We start from the raw sequence: 24,754 nt of genomic DNA, 5'->3' as shown, positions 1-24,754 counted from the left end.
AACATAGATTGACGTAAAAAACCCACTCACGACCTCCGTTTCCTTTTTGCTGAGATACTCCATTGAATTGCTGCTTGGCCTGTGATTGGGCTTAGATTTCAGAGCAAAACCAAGTTATTTGGATTTTTTTTTCATGCTAGCAAATACTTGCAGCGAAGAGAGATGAAAGGGGACACAGTAGAATGTTTGATAATAGACCACTAAATATTTCATAACATTTAATAGCGCTCTTGTTCTATATCTCGGAAACATGAAAGGCAAAATAGGCCGTACCGGGTTCTCATTCCTACATACCTGCCCTAGGTAAAAAATAAACATTATCATATACAATACCAATTGCTCTAACTCTAATAATTGCGAGCCCTATTGCATTGCAAATGCTTGTTTATTTTATGCAACTGACAACCATAAACAAAGCCAATAGTTCTGGCTTGTAGGTGTAACACTACTTGTTGTGTTATATATATGGATGCAATGAAAGCAGCGACAAATTACCAGTCGGGCGGCAGACTATGCTAAGCACAGATGTTTAGCTTAGGTGTTTTAAGCCATGCCCTTAATTACATCGAACACCCCCTTTGGAGAGACGCCCCAGTTTTTTCATCCCACTTAAAGCCCTGGAAACAACGCCATGTCACAGTGGCACTGTGCGTCATGCATGAATCATGACTTTCACTTTTTCCGATTTCCTATGTGCAGGGGCATAATGAGCCCTCCCCCGCCCACCCCTCTCTTTAGGAACTATGGCAGGGGTGAAGTCCTTGATGGGCCTCTTCTGTCTGCAACTCTGCAGACAAAGGCTCAGCTCATAATTAATGTGAAAAAGTGTGTAAGTGAAGGGATGGCTGGATGGATTAGTGAAAGAGTGAATGGATGAATGAAAGTGTGAATGAATGGATAATGAGAGAAAGGATGGACGGATGAGTGAGTGGAAGGATGGATGAAGAAAAGTTAAATACATGGATGTTGGGTGGAAGGGTAGATGGATGGGTAAAAGGGTGGATGGATGAGTGAAAGGATGGATGGATGTTTCAGTTTCAATTTCTTTTATTCGATTTGACGATTTGCAAATCATAAAAAGTACATTTGATACAAATAGAAAAAACAATAAAAACACGAAATAATTAAATCACTATACAGAAAAAAAAATTTAAAACAGTAGAAAGGTTTTTACAGATTTGGAAAGAAATTCATTTAGCTGGAAAGATTACGACGTGTTGATACTACTGCTTTGAGAAAAGTTGCTATATGTTTGGCTTCATAAGGGGATTTCGGGGATTGTAAAAAATAGAGTGCTGGATAAGAATGTCTGAGTCCACTGGATCGGAGTATAGGGATAATCCATGTTTTCCTTGCTAGTTTGTAATATTTGCAGAAGAGGACGACATGAATCGTTGACTGTGGAGCAACTCCATCACAGGGGCATCTCGGCAAGTTGTGAGACCAGTTCTTCACTTCTGGGAATGAAACCAGACGAAAAAAAAGATCAAAACGTAGTCTAGTAAGTAAGAACCTTTCATGATTCGATAAAAAATATGTCAAATAGGGCTGGATAGCTTTTCCTGACTGTACTGAACAGATTTTTCCATTTTTCATTTTAGTAATCTCTGCCTGATTTCGGAGTTCTCTCAAATGGTCCATACATTTTTGCTTTAGTTGTTTCTTTGAGATGTCTTCGACTGAGGGTGGTTCGTGAAAATAGTGCTCGCAGTCCAGGTCTTTGAAGAAATTATGTATGTAGTTAAGCCACGGGATTTTCCGCCAATTTGTTAGGCCAAGGCAGTCCATAATGAGGGAGCGAGTTAAATGACTTTCAGTATTACACCATATTCGTTGCCACAATAAGATGGGCTGGCATCGAATGGTGTCGATGATATATTCCATGCCGAGCTCCCGGTGCGAGGCTAATATCGGGGAACTTTGGGGAAGGGCTAAAATGTATTTGATGAAAGCGTTTTCGGTAACCTGAAGCTGGTCAATACGTCCATAGCCCCAGATTCCAGCTCCGTAGATAGCCACACTGTGACATTTTGCATAGTATATGGCTAACAGTTCGGAAGGGGCAGGTTTGCCTAATTTCCTTGAAAAGGAAATTAGTGCAGATGTTGCACGTCGGAAATGTAGGTTTCTGGCTTCCACTGCCTTATGCCAGTTCATAGCGTCATCTATCAGGATGCCCAGATATGGATACACCGGCGTTCTTTCGAGACTGTTATTGTCAATCAATATGGGCTTGGAAGTTTTTGTTCTGGGGCCAATGTTCATTGTGAACGTTTTTTTGATATTGACTTTAAGGCCGAGTGAGTCCATGAATGTTACGTATTTATTGAGCTGCCGTTGTAGTTGATTTAGGGTCCGAGCTAGGATTACAGAGTCGTCGGCATACAAGAGGGTAGGAATCGGGCGATGATTTATCTGAGGCAGGTCCTGGCTCCCTTCCAGCATCTCCTGTTCAAGCCCGTTTGTGTAGAGGTTGAACAGGAAGGGGGCCAGTACACAACCCTGCCTGACTCCTTTCGTTATTTGGAAAGATCGTGACAGTTCACCACTGGTGCCAAATCGTACTCGACCTTCTGCATTGCTGTAAAGTTCCCTTAGAAATGTTAATATCGGGGGGTCCACTCCTAGGGCTGCTAGTATTTGCCAAAGCTTTGCATGCTGGACACAGTCAAAAGCCGCGCTTAGATCTACGTAGACGAGGAAGATGTTGCCTCCTTTTGCGCGAGCATATTTTCCTACCAGGAGAACGAGGTTAAGTGCCTGTTCCACGGTCCCGAGCCCCTTCTGGATGGATGGATGAGTGAAGGAATGAAAGGGTGGATGGATGAATCAATTGTGTGTTCGTTAAGCACGACTGAAAGGGTCTCAAGGCGCTGGGGAGGAGGGGAGGCGCAGGTTCCAGTCCATCAAGGAGGGGGTCTGTCCAAGAGCCAAGTTTTGAGGTTTCTTGTGAAGATGGGGAGTGATGTTGTCTGTCTGAAGGGGAGCGCAGGGCGTTCCACGCTCTGGCCGCGAGGAAGGAGAAGGAGCGGACACCCGATCTGGTCTTTCTGAAGTGGGCGACCACTGTGTAGGAGAGCTGGGCTGATCGTACGGTCCTTTGGGGTGCGTGGAATTTGAGTCGGCAGTTCAGGTATGCTGGTCCGGTGTTGTGGAGGGCTTTGTGTGCGTGGGTGAGGATCTTGAAGGTGATTCTAGCCTCAATGGGGAGCCAGTGGAGTGTGCGCAGGTGCAGGGATATATGGCAGTGTCTTGGCAGGTTGAGGACCAGTCTAGCGGTGGCGTTCTGGATGTTTTGTAGCTTTCAGTGAGGTTTTTGTTTATTACTGCGTAGAGTGTGTTGCCGTAGTCAAATCTGCTGGTGATGAGGGCATGAGTGACAGTCTTTCTTTGCTCGAGGGGGATCCATTTGAAGGTCTTACGTAGGAGGCAGAGGGTGTGGAAGCAGGAGGATGCGACGGAGTTGATCTGGCAGACCATTTTGAGCTCGGACTCCAGGATGATTCCAAGGTTGCATGCGTGGTCCGTGGGGGTGGGTGGGCTTCTGAGGGCGGGGGGCCACCAGGTGTCAATGGATGGATGAGAGAAAGGATGGATGGATGAGAGATAGGGTCAATGTATGGATTCATGAGTGGATGAGTAGATGGATGGGTGGATGGAAGGATGGATGGTTAAGTGAAAGGGGGATGGAAGAGAAAGGGAGGATGGATTGATGGATAACTGAAAGGGTGAATGGGTGGAAGGATGAGTGACTGGGTGGATGAATGAGTAAGTAAAAGTATGGCTGGATTGGTGAAAGGATAGATGGCTGGATGGATGAGTGAATGAATAGATGGATGAGTGGAAGAGTGGATAGATAAGTGTACGGATGGATAGGGTGAAAGGATGAATGGAGGGATGGATGAGTAAAAGGGTGGATGGATGGATAGATGAGTGGAATGATGGATGGATAGAAGGATAGATGATGGATAGGTTTGCAAATGGTTGAATATTGATATGGATGGGCACACAGAATGAATGGTGAAAGACTGAATGATGGATGGAAGAATGATTACACCTTGTAACCCCCATTATCTTAAGTAACATTAGCTCTACATTGACTTTCACATTTATATGATTCATTGTCTCTATATAATATGTGTGTGATGTAACACACTCAGACACCCTGTCCTACTTACTTGGGATGAGTAGCACTATAAAAGAAATTAAATACACATGAGAGTTGGTCTATGTGAAGAGCAGGGTCACTATTAGAGGCTGGCAGCAAGGCCGGACTGGCAGGACCGGGCATCGTGCGTTTCCCTGGGAGGCTGGAAAGGTGGGGTGGGGGCAGTTTTGTTACCACAAAAAAGACCTGCACATTTGCTCAAAGCTGCCCGCATACTGAAAAACAATTAAGTGCACAATTGTCTCAACCTAACATAAACTTATATTCACTTGTACTTAAGTGGTTGACTATTTACTTACTTATATACTATTTCGCATCCTCCTCTGTGTCTTTCAAACTTACCTTTTGTCCTGAATTTTGACCTCCTAGCCTGAATTTTTGTCCTGAATTTGGACCCTTTGTCCTGAATTTTTACACTCACTGTCCTGAATTTGCACCCATGCCAAGTTGGTCCCCTAGGTTGGACAGCCAGACGAGATTTTACTGTGTCCTGATTTTGAATACTTTTGAAGCCCGAAGGCCGCAGGCAGCAGGTATCGCAGACCAGGGGGAGCGAGGACTACAGCTCCCAGACTGCCCGGCACCTGTTGCGTCACTCCTGCGCCCGGAGGAGCATAAAGCATCGCCGGGCCTGGCGGACTGAGGACTTCAGCCTCACTTCTGTGTATAAGCCATCGCCGGGGGTCCTGCAGTGCAAAGCTTCGTCCTGGTCTGAATTTGTGCTTTGGTGAGGCTCGCACCCAGCCGATTCTGAATACGTTTTTACCGCTTTTTTCCCTTTTAACCAGTGACGCTTTTAGCCTGGAGTTTAGCCAGGGCTTTAACTGATAGGTATGACAATTAGTGCGTGAAACGTGTTGCACCGGTGATTTTACTTTGATGTTAAAAAAAATAAATGGCTGGCCTGCAATTTTAAAGGGTGTTCGACCCTATCAGATGTGTTAAACTGGTTATTTAAACCTATAATTATTGAAAACATGAAATTAACAGGTTGCGGGAGCAATGTGCTTGACTTGTAAACGGGGCCCCTGGAATGATGCGGGTTTGTGGCTGCGGCATGTTCCGCGGACTTATGCATCTGCTTCTTAACCCGTGATGTGCTGTCATAAACCACCAAAAACGTGCCTCTGGCTCCACTGATCAGGTCAATAGGCAGAGCGTGCAATGGAAGGCCCTCCATGGAGATTAGCGGCCCTCCCGTCTCTTATTTCTGATTAAATGACTGCGAGGTACTAACAAGGTGCCCCTCGCCCAGGGAGTGTTAACGTGAATATTGTGAACGAGTTAACGCTAAACGTGGTGCATCTTCTTAGTACAAACGCTGCCTCGTATTTCAATTGGCCCTGCTTCCAGGTTGGCATATTTTAAGAGTATTACAGTTTGTTGCACCTCTATAGATAATTGTTTCGCGGTGTATCCTGAAATGAATGGACCCTTGCGGTCTTTAAACCGCAAGTCTCGTCATTCCCGCCAACTGCCGGCCCGTGCAGTCTATTCTTGAGCTGCTTTGTGCAGGGTGGTCCCAACCCGACAGCGCCAGACTGTCGTTCGTCCTGCAGAGAGCACTTTATCCCTGCCACCCTGCCTGCTGTGGTCATGTCACGGCTGACAGGGACGCATGGTCTCAAACACGCTTTCCTCTTGCAGAATTATCCGACGCGAATTGTGATCTCCGACTGAAACACTTTCCTTTTATTCTCCAGTTCGCTGACATGGGGGCTGAAGAAGGCAAACCGGAACCAGGCGCCGCCTTTCACAGTTGCAGGTAACATTACATGGAGAACAACTCTGAATCTGTGTGGTAACAAACCTCACATTGGTTGGTTGTCGAGGTATCAGATGGGCGCGTTAAAAAAAAAAAAAAGTTGTATTGTTGAATGTGGGCCTCGTTGCACACACAATGTCACGTGGTTGCGCGCCCTAGCCGCCATTTTTTGGGGCGTGAGAGCATGATGGCCATTTTAAACCTCGTTGCTTCCAAATGTAAGCAACCGTGTGCTGCACCAGTTTGGTTCTTTTCCCCTAAAGACTTTTATTGCTGCAAAGTTCTTGGTACTTTGCAGCCAGTTCTTAAGGGGCAGATCAAGGACCGCTCTCCACAGTGGATTACACCGTTGTAATCCATCACTATATTGTGGCCGACACCTAGAATTCAATGTAAAGTGGGTACTCCAGATGTCTCGAGTCTAACTTTAACGTGTAGGTTAACTGCTGTGTCGATGCTTCAATCTATATTCGCTTGTACTGTTTAGTCTCATTTTTTCCTTGTTCTCGTTTTCTGAAGGGAGTGCCGCAGAGTAACTTGTATGGAGCTTGGATCAGCCTATCGGCGTACGCAGTCTCTGGTAAGCACTCATTTTTTGTTTTTTGGACAGTCTGAATTAAAGTTTATTCGATTTTAGCCGTAGCGTCTCGCAACTTTGAGACGGTCGGTTTTATTTAATCAGAGCTCGTTTGCTGAACTTGTAGATGCTAAAAAAAATATTGCCTTTGAATGCAGCCTTTAATTAGGGCTTGTAAACATGGTTCACCTTCTATTATGCGTTGACTCGAGAAATGCAGTGTTCCGCCAGGAGGGTTAAGTGACATGATGGCTTTAACATCTTTCGGGACAGACCACCAAATGGTGATAAAACCTTACGCTGATCACTTAAAACTGACGTGTGTTGCTCGTGTCTCTGTTAAGAACATCGATTTAATGGCGGCTTTGTCTCCTACAGGGGTAGACTTTCGGACGAAATGGAACACAGGATCAGTGAAGGCTGAAATGCAGGTAATTCTAACTTTATTGTGGGCGTGTAACTTGTCCACTGATGCCAAAACATGACCTGTGACCCGGGACAGTGAAGGGTGGTACAACGCGTGTGAAGCAGGGCAAAGTGAAATGATGGTTTAAACATCTTTCGGGACAGACAACCAAATGGTGATAACTTAACGCTGATCACTTTGCCCCCCACCCGGGTCCAGGTAACACATCATACTGTGCATGGCGTAATTATGGCTGATGGTGAAGTAGTTATTTCTATAACATTTTGCCTGAGCAATGCATACTGAGATATTTTAGTGTGAACAACTGCAGTTGCTTTCCTATCCTGTATTTTCTGAGCACGGTTAGTCTGCACACTGAATACTTCAGCGAAGAAATTAGCTGTACTGTCGTACCCCCCCCCCCCCCCCCTTAAAACAGGGTGGTGGGGCAAACTGGTCTACTAAAGAAACATAATTCTCTGATGCATGCCTCAGTGGTTCGTACATTTGGTGCTGTCGGTATTTCATACTCGTGGGGCATTTAGGCTTCTCTGGCTACAGCTGTTACTGTGCCCTGTATTGACCTAAACGTGGAAAGCATTGGCCTGTGGCTAGGAAAGCCTCAAAAGTTCATGGAAGAGTGACATTGGTCCCCATTACATCATGGGGTGTTGGTTTCCTATCCGTATGTTTTACACCTAGCATTGAGTTAAAAAATTGTGTCCCCTGCCCATAGAGTGAGGGGCACCAGCTCCATCCGGCAGGGCCTGGTAAAGGTGAGAGTGAACTGGATGGGCGCTCATAGTTTCCTCTGTTTTCAGGTGCCAGGGAGGAGACGTTAAGCGGGGCGTGCAGGGCCACACAGGGAGTTGCGAAGTTCAGGTAATGTTGGCCGAGACAGCTTTTTTGGGGGACATTTGTGGGGTCCGACAGCGGGCTCTCGCCACCCACAGTGCTTGCGCAGGAGGGTGGTTGCCCAGGCGCGGTGGCCAGCAGTCTACGACCCACCGGGTCGTTCAGTTACTCATGCTCCCATTTCCATTCCAGGCTACGTCTTGCAGCGGTCACACTCGCAGTCGGACCCGTGCAGCATCCTCTGCTTCTTTCGGAAGGTATGTATCTTGGGCACAGTGTTTGCTCAAGAGAACAGAATGAGGGGTGTCAGGTGTGCTAGGCGGGGATGCGGGAGAGCCTCAGGGGGGGGCGGCAACGAGGGCAGGCGGGGCCCCCGCTCCTGGATTCACCATGATGTCATCTTTGGTAGCGTAGCTCACCGGGCATTTTCTTTTTCAGGGTCGACGGGAGCCGGCGGAATGGACAGCCAGGGATCCCCTCCGCTGTTTTCCCAGACGTCTCAGGTTGGGGGAAACCCTTACAGGAGCCGCCCACGATGCGCAATTGAAGGCACTCTTGGACATAATAAAGGCCAAAGGGGTGGCGTGGGCCAGTGAAGCACTTGGTGTCAGCAGCCAAGGAGACTCCGGGGTTGTTGTGGCAACCCCTGCGGTAGAACAGGAAATCGCAGAGGATAAGGACACTGGACACACGAGGTCCAAGAGAGTTAGGAAGACCACTTGCAAGGACTTTCCTGCAGAGCCGGCCCCTGCCAAAAGCAGCGCACCTGAGTTAACTAGGAATGTTATTGCCCAGCCACATCCCCCTTGCAGGTGGTCCAGGCTACGCCACCCCAGGAAGTGGCGGCTCCTCCTGCGAATTTTGCCACACGGGATGAGTTGGGTAAGCTCACCAGCTCTCTGCAGGAATTCATGAACGAAATGAGAGCAGACAGTAGGGCGGCGGCGCAGCCGGCAGTTGAGTGTTCTGCTGCCCCCCCGGCCCCAACAGTCACAGCGGAGTTGTCTTACGCGCACGCGTGGGGTGGGCAACTTTCACAGGGGAGCAGCAGTGGCTCAGCGACCCCCAGCGCGCCAGTTCTGTCCTCCTTCCACGCGGCGGCTGAGCGGTCTTTGATAGTTTCTCCAATCCCTCCGTCCACGTCATCGCCCACCTCCTCCGCTGTGCCCCCCCCCCTTGTGCCACCCACTACCTCACCTCCCTCGCCGAGCACCCCTGCGCCCTCCAAGATGACCATGGCCCCCCTGCTCTCAGGCAAATGCTCCCTAGCCTGGTTGGTACCACAGGCGGGTAGGGAGGCCATTTGGCGCGGGGAGTTCATAGACCTCTTCTCCCTGCTGATGATAGGGGTGGAAGGGGTTGACATCAGGAAGGTGGGGTCAAAAGAGGATGAGAAAAAGGCCCGATACCAGGCATGGCCTGAGAAATCACTCAAGAACTGGAGGCAGGCTTTTGGAATATTAGCGGCAGTAATCGCAGAGAGATTCCCGGAACAGGCCCAGGGTCTGTTTCAGTATGAGAGCATTATCACGGAGGAAGCGGAAAATGGGGGTACGGGCTGGTACAGATATGATTATGAATTTAGAAAGAAGATGTCCATGTGTTCCGAATTGGAATGGGATCAGAGAGGTCAGATTGTGGATGCAGCACATGGGCAAGGGGAAGGCCGAGGGCCTTGCCAAAGCGGGCAACAGCGACAAGAAAACAGAGGTAGCAAAGGGACAACAACGGGGGAAAAAAGGTCACTTCAGGCAGTCTTTTTGCGGGGGGTGAGGCAGCGGGCCCCCAATAGGGGGGGGAAACGAGCATTTGTGGGCACATGCAGATTGTTCAATGCAGGGAACTGCACATGGGGGAAAGCGTGCAGATTCGCGCACACATGCAGCAAATGCAGCGGCTATCACGCAGCGACCTCCTGCGAGAAACGAGATACAGCGGGGGGTCATCAGAAACAAGAGAAGTAACAGCCCCTCCTCTGGTCCTGTACAACACCCTCTCCCCCCCCTCCCCCCCCATCACCCTGCAGCCAAACCCCCCCCCCCCCCCCCCCGGGAGGCCCTGACCCACCCTAGGCCGTCGCCCACCACGCAGATTGGGCAGCTCCAACACAAGGGCCCCTCTCCAATTGTCATCCCCAACCTGCTGCCACTACTGAGATCTTACCCCATGGCTAAAGACAGGGCAACGCTAGCAGAAGGTTTTCTGGAAGGTTTTAGGATCCCGTACCTAGGTCCGAGGGTCAGCAGGGAGGCGGACAACTTGAAATCAGCCAGGGACCTCCCCGCGGTGGTAACTGAAAAGATCAGGAAGGAACTGCTCCTGGGGAGGGTGGCAGGTCCGTTCCCTCCCCCCCCCCCCCCTCCCTGATTTCGTGGTATCTCCTTTGGGGGTCGTCCCGAAGAAAGAGCAGGGGGCTTTCAGGTTGATTCACCACCTGTCCTTCCCAGAAGGGGACTCTGTCAACTCCTGGCTGGCTGAGGAAGCATGCTCCGTCCATTACAGCTCACTAGACACCGCCGTTGATCAGGTCAGGAGATCAGGGAAGGGAGCCTGGTTAGCAAAGGCCGACATCGAGGCGGGATTCAGGCTCCTGCCTGTCCACCCGGAGAGCCACCACCTCCTGGGGTTCAAATGGGGAGGTCAGTACTTCTTCGACAAGTGCATGCCAATGGGTTGCTCGGTCTCGTGCGCTTTCTTCGAGGCTTTCAGCACCTTCCTGCAGTGGTCTCTCTCAGTGAAGTATGGGGTCGAAGCGGTGACGCATTACCTCAACGACTTCTTGTTCATTGGGAGGGACGGCACTGGGGAATGCAGTGAGGGGTTGCTGCGTTTATTGGATCTGGCAAGTCACCTAGGGGTGCCTCTGGCGCCGGGCAAGACCGAGGGCCCAGCACAGGTTCTCACTTTTCTGGGCATCGAGCTAGACACGGTCAACGGGGTGTCTAGACTCCCAGCTGGCAAGGTGCAGGAACTGCAACGGGACATTCGGGATCTGCTCGGGAGGAACAAGGCACCGCTGGGGGTCATACAGAGTCTCCTCGGCAAACTCAACTTCGCAGCCCGGGTCATCCCGGCCGGGCGGGTCTTTGCAAGACGCCTAGCCAGGGCAACTGCGAACGTAGTCCAGCGCCATCACTTTGTGAGACTCTCAGCTGGAATAAAGCGGGATTTGGAAGTATGGGCGGAGTTCTTGGACAACTTCAATGGTACTGTCATTTGGAGGGCACCTTGGGCGGACAGTCCAGAACTTAGCATGTTCACCGACGCCTCAGGGAGGGAAGGCGTTGGAGCTATTCTGGGCGAGCAGTGGTGTGCGCAGGAATGGCCAAATGCATGGCGCAGGCGAGGCATCACTGCCAACATAAGTTTTAGAACTTTTTCCCATCGTCATTGCCCTCCATCTCTGGCCCGGCCCTCTGTCAGATCGGAAGGTCCTTTTCTGGTCGGACAACCTAGCGGTGGTCCAGGCGATCAACGGTCAGACGGCCAGTTGTCCTCTGGTCTTCTGCCTACTGAGGGACGTAGTGAGAAGTAGCCTGCGCTGCAACCTTGAATTTAGGGCGCGTCACATCCCTGGGGTCATTAACATTGCAGCTGATGCACTTTCTCGTTTTCAGTGGGACTGTTTCCGGGCGTCCTGCCCACGGGCGAGAGAGGAGATGACCCCGTTCCCGCCGGAGCTATGGCGCATCTTGGAGTGGAGCAGGAACTAAGAGCCATGGGGGAGAGGGCCCTTGCACCAAGCACCAGGAAGCGCTATGGGAATTACCTTGCCACGTTCCACGGGATCGTGGATGACATGGGCTTGGGGGACCTCCCCCTGGAGGACAGAGTCAAAGCTTTCATTGTCAGTGCCAGGAAGCTAGGGAAATCCCACTCTTGGGTCTACGGACATTTGGCGGCCATCGGCCACGACTCCAAACTAAGAGGGTGCACGGATCCCACCCAGTCTTTTGCCATCAGGGCAGCACTGAAGGGATGGTCACGGGATGAGCCCAGGGCTCCGGACAACAGAGCCCCCATCGACTTCCGCACCCTGCAGGACATGCTGGGAGTTTTGCAATCGGTAGCCCGCTCGCATTTTGAGGCCACCCTGTTCACGGCAGCTTTCTGCCTCGCTTTTTTCGGGGCCTTTAGGAGCAGCGAGCTGGTTGCACGCTCCAAGAACGATTCCTCTGGCGATGCCCTATGCCTGTGGGACGTCGCCATGGACTCAGACATGACGGTCACGCTCAGGAAGTCCAAGACAGACCAAACCAGAAAGGGGGTTCGCATTGTACTGGCTCCCATTGGGGAGCAAGCTGGCTGCCCCGTGGCGGCGGTCCGAAACTACCTCGCCCTGCGACCAGCGGGGGCGGGCTACCTCCTTGTGCACGAGGACCTCTCACCCCTCACCAGGTACCAGATGGATAAAATAATGCTGGCCTGCCTAGCCCGAGCTGGCCTGACTGACAAAGGGAAGCACTTCGCCAGCCACTCCTTTCGTATCGGGGCGGCCACCTCCGCCTCTGGGGCGGGCATGCTGGCAGAAGGCATTAGAAGGTTGGGGCGCTGGGAGTCACTTTGTTACAAGTGCTATGTCCGCCCTTAGCACAAGGGCCTTACAAGTTATTCGAACACTATGCATGTTTTGTTTGCTGTGTTAAGTGTGCAATAAAAGAACAAAAAAGTTATTGGTGTCTTTTGTGTTGACAGGTTCGAGAGTTTGGGTTATGGGCCATTCAACCGTCGCAAGGTTAGGTCGATGGGCAGCCACCAGGAACTGGATGCGGGGTTTCTCCAACACGGAGTGTGTATGGTTAGGTTTCCCGGGCATGCGCTGGAGCGGCCTCTTGTCCAGACTCAGGCACTCACTTGCGACAGGTGGTCCTCCGCCGCATCACTTGGTCATTCACCTGGGGGCAACGACATCACCAACATGGGAAGGTCCGCGCTGGTGCATAAAATGAAGGCGGACCTGGTGGAGGTTTGCAGAATGGTAGGGAGCTGTGAGGTCTGGTGGTCCGAGTTGCTCCCACGCAGAGTCTGGCGAGGCGCTAGGTCATGCGAAGCCATAGAAAAGTCTAGGAGGAGGGTAAACCGCGACATGCGCAAATTCACTTCGCAGAGAGGCATTGGTTTCATCCGCCATGAGATGATTCAGGACAAGATAAAAGGTTACTTTGAGATAGATGGCGTGCATCTCAATCCAGTGGGCTTGGACCTTTTCCTCCTAGATTTGTACGATGCTTTGCAGGAGAGAGGCTGCAGGTAGGAAGGAGCCTAGTGGATGGGGGGCCTGGGCGGCGCGGTGGCCGCCGGTCGGGCTGTGGCGGAGTTACAGGGTCATCCGGAAGCAGAGAGGTGCAGCGTTGTACCTCAGCAGGCACATAGGGGTGCCAGAGCCTAACACCTGGACTTCATGGGAGGTCCGGGTACACGTGTCGGCGCCTCAGTAGTCCTTCTGGCGGTTGTGGGCCTGTACAACCGGGGGTTGCCTAGTTGCGCTCCGCCCCTCGGGGCGTGAGCTTAGTTAATTAACATATGGGGCAGCACACAGGTGGTTCCACACTGTGCTGCCCGGCTCATCAGGCGGGCAGGTGGCGAGAATGCGGCCTGCCCTTGGATCGCCCGTAAGATAACCCATCTTGATTACATATGTTGTATGTAATCGTGCAGCATTTTCTTTCCAACCAAACACTGTGTCCTGTGTATTATTCCATGTTTGTAGGGTATCCATGAGTGGGGCGGGGGGTCCTGTTGCCATGAGGGGACTATGCAGCTGCCTGAGGCCACCCGGTGGCCATCAAGAGGGCGGCACCTTAGTCGCCGGGGGGCTCCCCCCGCCCCCTTTCCGTGCAGGTACTCCCTCCTCCCTCGGGCAGGAGGGGTCCAGCAAGGAACGAGGCTGGCCCAGTGACGTGCTTCGGGGGGCGGCAGGCCGGGCGAGGGGTACTTAAGTCCCCCTCGCCATGTTCAGGCCTCTTTGCCGCCCCTCACCACGGACAGACGGTCGATTAGGACGCACTTCCCCTCCCTACCTCTTACCCGTGCGCCAATTTGGGGTGGGACTGCTTGAACTTTTTAATGTTTTCATTTTCGTTGCAGGTGGAGTTACAGGGTCATCCGGAAGCAGAGAGGTGCAGCGTTGTACCTCAGCAGGCACATAGGGGTGCCAGAGCCTAACACCTGGACTTCATGGGAGGTCTGGGTACACGTGTCGGCGCCTCAGTAGTCCTTCGGGCGGTTGTGGGCCTGTACAACCGGGGGTTGCCTAGTTGCGCTCCGCCCCTCGGGGCGTGAGCTTAGTTAATTAACATATGGGGCAGCACACAGGTGGTTCCACACTGCGCTGCCCGCCTCATCAGGCGGGCAGGTGGCGAGAATGCGGCCTGCCCTTGGATCGCCCGTAAGATAACCCATCTTGATTACATATGTTGTATGTAATAAATCCTGCAGCATTTTCTTTCCAACCAAACACTGTGTCCTGTGTATTATTCCATGTTTGTAGGGTATCCATGAGTGGGGCGGGGGGTCCTGTTGCCATGAGGGGACTATGTGAGCTCCGACTGAAACACTTTCTTTTTATTCTCCAGTTCGCTGACATGGGGGCTGAAGAAGGCAAACCGGAACCAGGCGCCGCCTTTCACAGTTGCAGGTAACATTACATGGAGAACAACTCTGAATCTGTGTGGTAACAAACCTCACATTGGTTGTCGAGGTATCAGATGGTCGAGTTAAAAAAAAAAAAAAGTTGTATTGTTGAATGTGGGCCTCTTTGCACACACAATGTCACGTGGTTGCGCGCCCTAACCGCCATTTTTTGGGGCGTGAGAGCATGATGGCCACTTTAAACCTCGTTGCTTCCAAATGTAAGCAACCGTGTGCTGCACCAGTTTGGTTCTTTTCCCCTAAAGACTTTTATTGCTGCAAAGTTCTTGGTACTTTGCAGCCAGTTCTTAAGGGCAGATCAAGGACTGCTCTCCACAGTGGATTACACGGTTGTAATCCATCACTATATTGTGGCCGACAAACCTAGAAACGCAATTCAATGTAAAGTGGGTCTTGCAGATACTCCAGATGTCTCGAGTCTAACTTTAACGTGTAGGTTAACTGCTGTGTTGATGCTTAAATCTATATTCGCTTGTACTGTTTAGTCTCATTTTTTCCTTGTTCTGGTTTTCTGAAGGGAGTGCCGCAGAGTAACTTGTATGGAGCTTGGATCAGCCTATCGGCGTGCGCAGTCTCTGGTAAGCACTCATTTTTTGTTTTTTGGACAGTCTGAATTAAAGTTTATTCGATTTAGCCGTAGCCTCTCGCAACTTTGAGACGGTCGGTTTTATTTAATCAGAGCTCGTTTGCTGAACTTGTAGATGCAAAAAACATGTTGCCTTTGAATGCAGCCTTTAATTAGGGCTTGTAAACATGGTTCACCTTCTATTATGCGTTGACTCGAGAAATGCTGTGTTCCTCCAGGAGGGTTAAGTGACATGATGGCTTTAACATATTTCGGGACAGACAACCAAATGGTGATAAAACCTTACGCTGATCACTTAAAACTGACGTGTGTTGCTCGTGTCTCTGTTAAAAACACGGATTTGATTACGACTTTGTCTCCTACAGGGGTAGACTTTCGGACAAAATGGAACACAGGATCAGTGAAGGCTGAAATGCAGGTAATTCTAACTTTATTGTGGGCGTGTAACTTGGCCACTGATGCCAAAACATGACCTGTGACCCGGGGCAGTGAAGGGTGGTACAACGCGTGTGAAGCAGGGCAAAGTGAAATGATGGTTTAAACATCTTTCGGGACAGACAACCAAATGGTGATAACTTAACGCTGATCACTTTGCCCCCCACCCGGGTCCAGTTAACACATCATACTGTGCATGGCGTAATTATGGCTGATGGTGAAGTAGTTATTTCTATAACATTTCGCCTGAGCAATGCATACTGAGATATTTTAGTGTGAACAACTGCAGTTGCTTTCCTATTCTGTATCTTCTGAGCACGGTTAGTCTGCACACTGAATACTTCAGCGAAGAAATTAGCTGTACTGTCGTACCCCCCCCCCCCCCCCCCCTTAAAACAGGGTGGTGGGGCAAACTGGTCTACTAAAGAAACATAATTCTCTGATGCATGCCTCAGTGGTTCGTACATTTGGTGCTGTCGGTATTTCATACTCGTGGGGCATTTAGGCTTCTCTGGCTACAGCTGTTACTGTGCCCTGTATTGACCTAAACGTGGATAGCATTGGCCTGTGGCTAGGAAAGCCTCAAAAGTTCATGGAAGAGTGACATTGGTCCCCATTACATCATGGGGTGTTGGTTTCCTATCCGTATGTTTTACACCTAGAGTGAATAAAGAGTTGTGTTCAGCGGCTCTAGGTAGCTTCTTCAGCGTCTCGCTAGGTAGCTCCTTCAGCTCGACTATACTTGAGGCCGGACCCAGAATTGGCATGTTCATGCTGTGTAGAAACACAATTTATAATTGGCTCTTTAGCGCCTCGGAATATCCTTGGCAGGTGTCCGGGTGACGAGATATGTGCACTCAGTATTACTCATGGGCATTTACCCAGTTGCAATTCAGAAGGTATCGCAGCTCCGTGCAGCCTCACTTGAACCACGTTTTTCCGGCGTACATTCCGGATCTGCAGCAGGTATAAGCATGGTTTATTAAATTGAACCCATCCGTAGATTATTTTTTTACACCACTAAAGATGCGGTGCTTGGCGCTTAACTCATGCTAGGGAGCTACTTCACCTAGATAAAACATTTAAGGTAAGCTCCAAAATTGGCAAATTTATACTGAGTATATATGGTGTGTATCAACTTTAATTTGCTCTTAAGCACCTGAATATCCTTTAAACTAGCTGCGTGTTTATGGTAATTCTGTGGTAGTGACTCAAATAACGGTCCTTCTCCAAGCCGGAGTGGTTTTCATACTTTTTAAAATAACTTCTACTTTAGGATAAGTTTCGGGTTCAGTTTGGAAGGCAGGTGTCCAATGTGGAGATTTGTGCGCTGTAATACTCGAGGGTCTATGAATAACAGGGGAAACCCATTCAACCAGCCGGTACCTGGGTAGAGAAGACTAAATAAATAAGAAAATGGTACCTTGGTTCTCGGTATAAATTTTCAATTGAAATAAGGAATAATAATGAAATATTCCTTATTAAGTGTTTATATCACTATGACCACACTTTATGTATGTTTACCTTTTACAATCTCCTATCTCGTCGTGAACCACAATACGCCTTGGGCTATTACTGATTGATTTTTTATTTTATCAAAGTAAAGAGATTTAAAAAAAAAAAAAAAAAAAAAATTTTGTTTTCAATTCTAACACATTTGTATATACAAATAATTTTTACATATATACAAAAAGAAGCCCTTCATTTCCAAAATAGGATGTCACAATGAGAGAGTAGACCGGACATTCCTATCGAGATCAAACAGAATAATGTGAGGAAAACAAATAGGTAAAACTTATTTCAACCAAATGTTTTTTTAGTTCCTCAACAAATTATTTAAATTAATCAAAAGTATTTTTTATATATATCTGTTGTCTCTTTACAGTCGACGCGTTTCAGCCAATCAATTCTGGCCTCTTCAGGACTAGGGCTATTCAAAATCCATCTATGAAAATAAAAATTGGGACAGACATCACCTATAGATCCTATAGACTAATAACATAGTTACCTATCTACATATATACATATCACCATTAGATTGAGCATCATTTTTCTCGATATTACTTCTGTGAGCAGACTGACCAATGTGACACTTAATTGATTGATTAAATAGACGAGGGCATGTTTCTGATGACTAGATTCCTAATATACTACATTCCAATAGTTTCCTGAACTTTTACATCTTGTTATATTTAAACAAAGTTATATTTTACATGATGCAATCTTAGTTTAAATTATTGCAAAAGCAAAAAAATTTTTCTTTAATTTTTTTTTAAAATTTACCAGGTTCTAGAGACATCAGGGGCTGGAGGTAGTTTTCAAGTTGTATCTCTCTTTCCCACTGGGCTCGGATAATATCCAGGTTATATAAATATTACATGCACTGCCGGTGTTTGGGTGCAATGTATCTCCCTGTAAGCTTTTCTACAGCATCTAGGTAAAGAGGGCATTGAGAAACCCTGTTAGTAAACTATATCACTGGGCCGGTGTTCCTAAGGCGCGCGCTCGAACTAAAAGAGGCACCCACTTACTCAGCTGTCACCTAGAACGCCTCTTCCTTTTATTTGCTCGCGTTCATTTACCGGAGCTTGGCCGTGTCTGACGCTCTCTTCCCGGGGTCTGTAAAAATACAACATACCCCGCGCTTGTGAGTCTCACGATTTATCTGTGCAGCGCTAGCCCATATTTAAGAGTTTAAAACGGCACTTACGTTTTATGTGTCTATTTCTCTTCGATGCAAAGTCGATCTGCTGGCTCTGTTGTAGTTTGCTCGTCTCTATATGTAGACGACATAAACAAGGGACTACCTCTTCCGGGTTCAAAGTAAAAAAGGGAGAAAGGACTGCTATACTTAGTGGCTGCCAGAGTTGCCACAAACAAGGGACTAAGCCCACCATTAATAAAGTGCTCGAAACTGACATAGAAATCGAGCTTTATGTTATATAAACTCACAAGCTGACCAAATTAATGCAGTCAAACGACTATATTTGGACAAGGTTTCTTTTTAAAAAAAATAGATCTTATTATTAGTAATAGTGCCCTTAATTTTAGTGATTCTAATGTCACAAATAATTTCATATTTACAATCTTTTGAGGTCAGTCGCTCCTCACAATCTAAATAATGTTTACATTATTTTGTGCTTTGGTAATATCATTGCATGTTACATCAAGGAACAGAACTACAGTGTATTACACTTCAAATTCATTTCATCATTACAGTAAGGACCAGATTTCGTCTTTTTCATTTAACCCTGTGGTTGCTGTTTTATATTTTTCAATCATTCTCGCTTCTAATCTATTCAGTTTGGATTCAATTTCTTCTGGTCTAATTTTATCTAGTACACAAAGCACTGACCAGGTTATGTCTTCCTCTGAGTGTTGATGAGTTTCGAAATGGTGTACTAAAGGAGCCCCTGAAGTTTTACATTTGATGCGTGACTTGTGTTGCAGGATGCGTTTTTTGACCAACTGTGTGGTTTGCCCAATATAAGACTTTTTGCACGGGCAAGTAACACAATAAATTGTGTTTCTTGTATTGCAATTAGAAAAACTTCTTTGTTGGTGCATAGATCCATTAATTTCAATTTCTTTTGAGTCAGATGTCAAAGTACAGGCCACACAATTTAAACACCTATAATGGCCAATTATAGGGGGTAATTTCAACATTCCTCTTAAATCCGTTATTTTTTTGTCTTCTTTTCTCTCTGCTCTCACAAGCATTTGTCTTATATTTTTGCCCTTTTTAAAGGCAAATAGTGGTTTTTCGATTCCTAGATGTTCTATGATTTTCCAGTGTTTCTGGATAATCTTTTTGATTTTATGAACTTTTGGGTCAAATGTCAAGACGCATGTTAAAGAGGTGACTCTTTTTCTGTTATTTTTGGAATTAATAGATTTTCTCTTGGCGTAAACCACGCTCTTTTTAGAGCATTTTTTACTAACCTCCTTGGATAACCTCTATTTACCATTTTTTTTTCAGGAGTTCTGCACTTGCAAAATAATCCTCTTTCTTACTGGAGTTTCTTTTGATTCTTAAAAATTGGCCATAGGGCAAATTTTCTTTTAAAGTTCTGGGATGGCAGCTGGCGAAGTGTAATAATGTATTACGATCTGTCGGTTTAGTGAACAAACTGACTTCAAGTTCTCCATCGTCAGCCTGTACATAAACATCTAGAAAGTTCAATTTCCTTTGATGGTACGCCATAGTGAAGTTAAATTCAGCTGTGCGGGAATTAAGCCAATTGTGAAAATCCTGTAGTTTGGTGATATTTCCCTCCCAAATTAGAAAAATATCATCTATAAAGCGAACACCATTTTTTTATGCAATTTTTGAAGGGATTAGTGTCACTATAGATTAATTTATTTTCAAATTCGGCCATCACAAGGTTTGCTATTTCCGGTGAAAAGCTACAACCCATAGCCACTCCTGACGTTTGTAAATATAATTGACCTTTGAAATTGAAAAAATTATTTTTTAGACAGATGGTGGCCAAAGATACTATGAATTCTGTAGGGACTTGATGTGGTCTCTCTCTAGCATTTAATACACTAGCCATTACCGCTATAGCTTCATCTTGCGGTATATTCGTGTACAACCCTTGGCCAAATATACAGATTTTTTTCTACTTCCAATTGTCAAACAAACCAAATCATACATAAGAGACACTATGGATTTTATATCTAAGATTGAAAAACTACCGTTCAACGAAGAAACCCAATTGTTAGTGTCTTTAGACATAGAATCGTTGTACACGAATATACCGCAAGATGAAGCTATAGCGGTAATGGCTAGTGTATTAAATGCTAGAGAGAGACCACATCAAGTCCCTACAGAATTCATAGTATCTTTGGCCACCATCTGTCTAAAAAATAATTTTTTCAATTTCAAAGGTCAATTATATTTACAAACGTCAGGAGTGGCTATGGGTTGTAGCTTTTCACCGGAAATAGCAAACCTTGTGATGGCCGAATTTGAAAATAAATTAATCTATAGTGACACTAATCCCTTCAAAAATTGCATAAAAATATGGTGTCGCTTTATAGATGAGATTTTTCTAATTTGGGAGGGAAATATCACCAAACTACAGGATTTTCACAATTGGCTTAATTCCCGCACAGCTGAATTTAACTTCACTATGGCGTACCATCAAAGGAAATTGAACTTTCTAGATGTTTATGTACAGGCTGACGATGGAGAACTTGAAGTCAGCTTGTTCACTAAACCGACAGATCGTAATACATTATTACACTTCGCCAGCTGCCATCCCAGAACTTTAAAAGAAAATTTGCCCTATGGCCAATTTTTAAGAATCAAAAGAAACTCCAGTAAGAAAGAGGATTATTTTGCAAGTGCAGAACTCCTGAAAAAAAAAAAATTGGTAAATAGAGGTTATCCAAGGAGGTTAGTAAAAAATGCTCTAAAAAGAGCGTGGTTTACGCCAAGAGAAAATCTATTAATTCCAAAAATAACAGAAAAAGAGTCACCTTTAACATGCGTCTTGACATTTGACCCAAAAGTTCATAAAATCAAAAAGATTATCCAGAAACACTGGAAAATCATAGAACATCTAGGAATCGAAAAACCACTATTTGCCTTTAAAAAGGGCAAAAATATAAGACAAATGCTTGTGAGAGCAGAGAGAAAAGAAGACAAAAAAATAACGGATTTAAGAGGAATGTTGAAATTACCCCCTATAATTGGCCATTATAGGTGTTTAAATTGTGTGGCCTGTACTTTGACATCTGACTCAAAAGAAATTGAAATTAATGGATCTATGCACCAACAAAGAAGTTTTTCTAATTGCAATACAAGAAACACAATTTATTGTGTTACTTGCCCGTGCAAAAAGTCTTATATTGGGCAAACCACACAGTTGGTCAAAAAACGCATCCTGCAACACAAGTCACGCATCAAATGTAAAACTTCAGGGGCTCCTTTAGTACACCATTTCGAAACTCATCAACACTCAGAGGAAGACATAACCTGGTCAGTGCTTTGTGTACTAGATAAAATTAGACCAGAAGAAATTGAATCCAAACTGAATAGATTAGAAGCGAGAATGATTGAAAAATATAAAACAGCAACCACAGGGTTAAATGAAAAAGACGAAATCTGGTCCTTACTGTAATGATGAAATGAATTTGAAGTGTAATACACTGTAGTTCTGTTCCTTGATGTAACATGCAATGATATTACCAAAGCGCAAAATAATGTAAACATTATTTAGATTGTGAGGAGCGACTGACCTCAAAAGATTGTAAATATGAAATTATTTGTGACATTAGAATCACTAAAATTAAGGGCACAATATTACTAATAATAAGATCTATTTTTTTAAAAAAGAAACCTTGTCCAAATATAGTCGTTTGACTGCATTAATTTGGTCAGCTTGTGAGTTTATATAACATAAAGCTCGATTTCTATGTCAGTTTCGAGCACTTTATTAATGGTGGGCTTAGTCCCTTGTTTGTGGCAACTCTGGCAGCCACTAAGTATAGCAGTCCTTTCTCCCTTTTTACTTTGAACCCGGAAGAGGTAGTCCCTTGTTTATGTCGTCTACATATAGAGACGAGCAAACTACAACAGAGCCAGCAGATCGACTTTGCATCGAAGAGAAATAGACACATAAAAACGTAAGTGCCGTTTTAAACTCTTAAATATGGGCTAGCGCTGCACAGATAAATCGTGAGACTCACAAGCGCGGGGTATGTTGTATTTTTACAGACCCCGGGAAGAGAGCGTCAGACACGGCCAAGCTCCGGTAAATGAACGCGAGCAAATAAAAGGAAGAGGCGTTCTAGGTGACAGCTGAGTAAGTGGGTGCCTCTTTTAGTTCGAGCGCGCGCCTTAGGAACACCGGCCCAGTGATATAGTTTACTAACAGGGTTTCTCAATGCCCTCTTTACCTAGATGCTGTAGAAAAGCTTACAGGGAGATACATTGCACCCAAACACCGGCAGTGCATGTAATATTTATATAACCTGGATATTATCCGAGCCCAGTGGGAAAGAGAGATACAACTTGAAAACTACCTCCAGCCCCTGATGTCTCTAGAACCTGGTAAATTTTAAAAAAAATTTAAAGAATTTTTTTTGCTTTTGCAATAATTTAAACTAAGATTGCATCATGTAAAATATAACTTTGTTTAAATATAACAAGATGTAAAAGTTCAGGAAACTATTGGAATGTAGTATATTAGGAATCTAGTCATCAGAAACATGCCCTCGTCTATTTAATCAATCAATTAAGTGTCACATTGGTCAGTCTGCTCACAGAAGTAATATCGAGAAAAATGATGCTCAATCTAATGGTGATATGTATATATGTAGATAGGTAACTATGTTATTAGTCTATAGGATCTATAGGTGATGTCTGTCCCAATTTTTATTTTCATAGATGGATTTTGAATAGCCCTAGTCCTGAAGAGGCCAGAATTGATTGGCTGAAACGCGTCGACTGTAAAGAGACAACAGATATATATAAAAAATACTTTTGATTAATTTAAATAATTTGTTGAGGAACTAAAAAAACATTTGGTTGAAATAAGTTTTACCTATTTGTTTTCCTCACATTATTCTGTTTGATCTCGATAGGAATGTCCGGTCTACTCTTTCATTGTGACATCCTATTTTGGAAATGAAGGGCTTCTTTTTGTATATATGTAAAAATTATTTGTATATACAAATGTGTTAGAATTGAAAACAAATTTTTTTTTTTTTTAAATCTCTTTACTTTGATAAAATAAAAAATCAATCAGTAATAGCCCAAGGCGTATTGTGGTTCACGACGAGATAGGAGATTGTAAAAGGTAAACATACATAAAGTGTGGTCATAGTGATATAAACACTTAATAAGGAATATTTCATTATTATTCCTTATTTCAATTGAAAATTTATACCGAGAACCAAGGTACCATTTTCTTATTTATTTAGTAATACTCGAGGGGTTATTTCCTACTTGCTAATATTGGGCTTGTTCTCAAACATTGGACATTTTCTCCCACGAAATTCATGTGTATTGAAGGCTTTCCGCTAATTTTTTATTTCTGTATTTTAGAGCATTACGATGTCCGAAGAAAGCGCAGTTCGTTCTAGAGTGACTCTTCACAGCACAATTGCAGGTAAATATCAGCCCACCTCGGACCTCCCCTAAAAGACTACATTTCTGTAACGTTTCTTAAACTTTGCAGACTTCTTGATGGGGTATATTAACGGCCACGCTCCACGATGACTACACCGTTGTAGTTCATCACTACTTTGTGGCCAACATGCTGTTCAGAGATGTTAATTAAGACCATCGTGCTTATTTAAATCATTGCTGTGAAGACTTGCATTCAGCGCCACATGGTGGAAGCCTTTCTTTTCCTTTTTCGAGCCTAGGCAGTGGCATGCTGTATCATGTGGGCTTAGTTCACGCCCATCGTTTTATATTGGTTTCTTTTCTGGCTTTAAGGCAATATGTCAAGCGTTGTAGGTAAACGTGGTGATTATGATGGAATGTTATAGTTTAAATGTTTCTTTTGTTCTGCGTGCCATGTGACCCAACCTGGATACCCAGGAGTTGGCTCTCGTGGCTCTGTCCTGGTGGATTGTGGGAGCATAGAATTGATACGTTTAACTCCATGTATCTTTTTTTTTTTTTTTGTAAAAATATTTTTTATTGGCAATCAAGTGCTGAGGATACAATACAGCATAAAAGCAACTCAGGCATCAGTGAACGATGCGGTAAATCAGCTCAGCTCAAGCACGACACCTTTTTTTATAGAACCATCCCCAACGTGCCCACCCCACCCTACATTCCCCCCCAGTAGCCAGTGTGCCGCTTTCTTCCTTTCCAGTCATCAACTTGTTATCCCCGCCCGTCCTGGACAGGGACCTCAGCAAAGGGTAAGTGGTGTCATTCAACGGAGTGTCAAGACCCCCATGGTTGCCATCAGTAATAGTAAGTAGTGTGTGCGCCTTGGTATGTGTGAGAAAGCCCGGTCCCTGTGCCCTCACCCTGGAGTCCCTCCCTCATCCTCACTCTGGTCTCCATCCGGCTGTTGGAGCGCTACCACCAAGGCCTCCCACGCCCTGGCCACCTCCAGCGCCTTGTCATTATCTAGGCTCCTAGCCTGTCGCAGCCGCAATGTGCTCTCCGCTTTCGCCCAGCGCTCCAGAGTGGTCTTCCACCGCGTGTAGCTGGGGCCTTGAGTAGATTTCCAGTGCATGGAGATTTCACGTTTAGCTAATATTAAACCCAGGTCGCAGAATTTGCTGGTAACTCGAGTGCGAGGGGTGTGAGGGAACCACAGTAAGAGGCATGTACCCAT

The 24,754-nt window shown here is 46.0% G+C and overlaps 1 protein-coding gene and 4 non-coding genes across 5 annotated transcripts in view; all 5 read left to right on the top strand.

The window, feature by feature from the left end:
* LOC144790747 (uncharacterized) overlaps positions 1-24,754 on the top strand; it is a 65,362-nt gene that overhangs the window by 9,039 nt on the left and 31,569 nt on the right. The window contains exons 2-9 of the mRNA XM_078665455.1: positions 6,453-6,513; positions 7,760-7,798; positions 7,964-8,028; positions 8,210-8,653; positions 14,347-14,408; positions 14,940-15,000; positions 15,374-15,426; positions 23,502-23,563. Coding sequence (XP_078521581.1) covers positions 6,453-6,513; positions 7,760-7,798; positions 7,964-8,028; positions 8,210-8,653; positions 14,347-14,408; positions 14,940-15,000; positions 15,374-15,379 — 738 coding nt within the window. The 3' untranslated portion in view covers positions 15,380-15,426; positions 23,502-23,563. The remainder of the gene's footprint in view (positions 1-6,452; positions 6,514-7,759; positions 7,799-7,963; positions 8,029-8,209; positions 8,654-14,346; positions 14,409-14,939; positions 15,001-15,373; positions 15,427-23,501; positions 23,564-24,754) is intronic.
* On the top strand, positions 6,749-6,820 carry LOC144793295 (small nucleolar RNA SNORD2). The gene has a single exon (XR_013602885.1). It is a non-coding gene; the product is annotated as a small nucleolar RNA SNORD2 (small nucleolar RNA).
* Positions 7,046-7,115, top strand: LOC144793304 (small nucleolar RNA SNORD2). Its single transcript, XR_013602893.1, has one exon. It is a non-coding gene; the product is annotated as a small nucleolar RNA SNORD2 (small nucleolar RNA).
* Positions 15,234-15,305, top strand: LOC144793302 (small nucleolar RNA SNORD2). The gene has a single exon (XR_013602891.1). It is a non-coding gene; the product is annotated as a small nucleolar RNA SNORD2 (small nucleolar RNA).
* LOC144793303 (small nucleolar RNA SNORD2) lies at positions 15,531-15,600 on the top strand. The gene has a single exon (XR_013602892.1). It is a non-coding gene; the product is annotated as a small nucleolar RNA SNORD2 (small nucleolar RNA).

Source organism: Lissotriton helveticus, chromosome 11 (assembly GCF_964261635.1).
Source record: "Lissotriton helveticus chromosome 11, aLisHel1.1, whole genome shotgun sequence".
In the NCBI taxonomy this organism is placed as follows: Eukaryota; Metazoa; Chordata; class Amphibia; order Caudata; family Salamandridae; genus Lissotriton; species Lissotriton helveticus.
The sequence above is the reverse complement of the archived record's forward strand: the minus strand, read 5'-3'. Positions and strand labels throughout refer to the sequence as shown.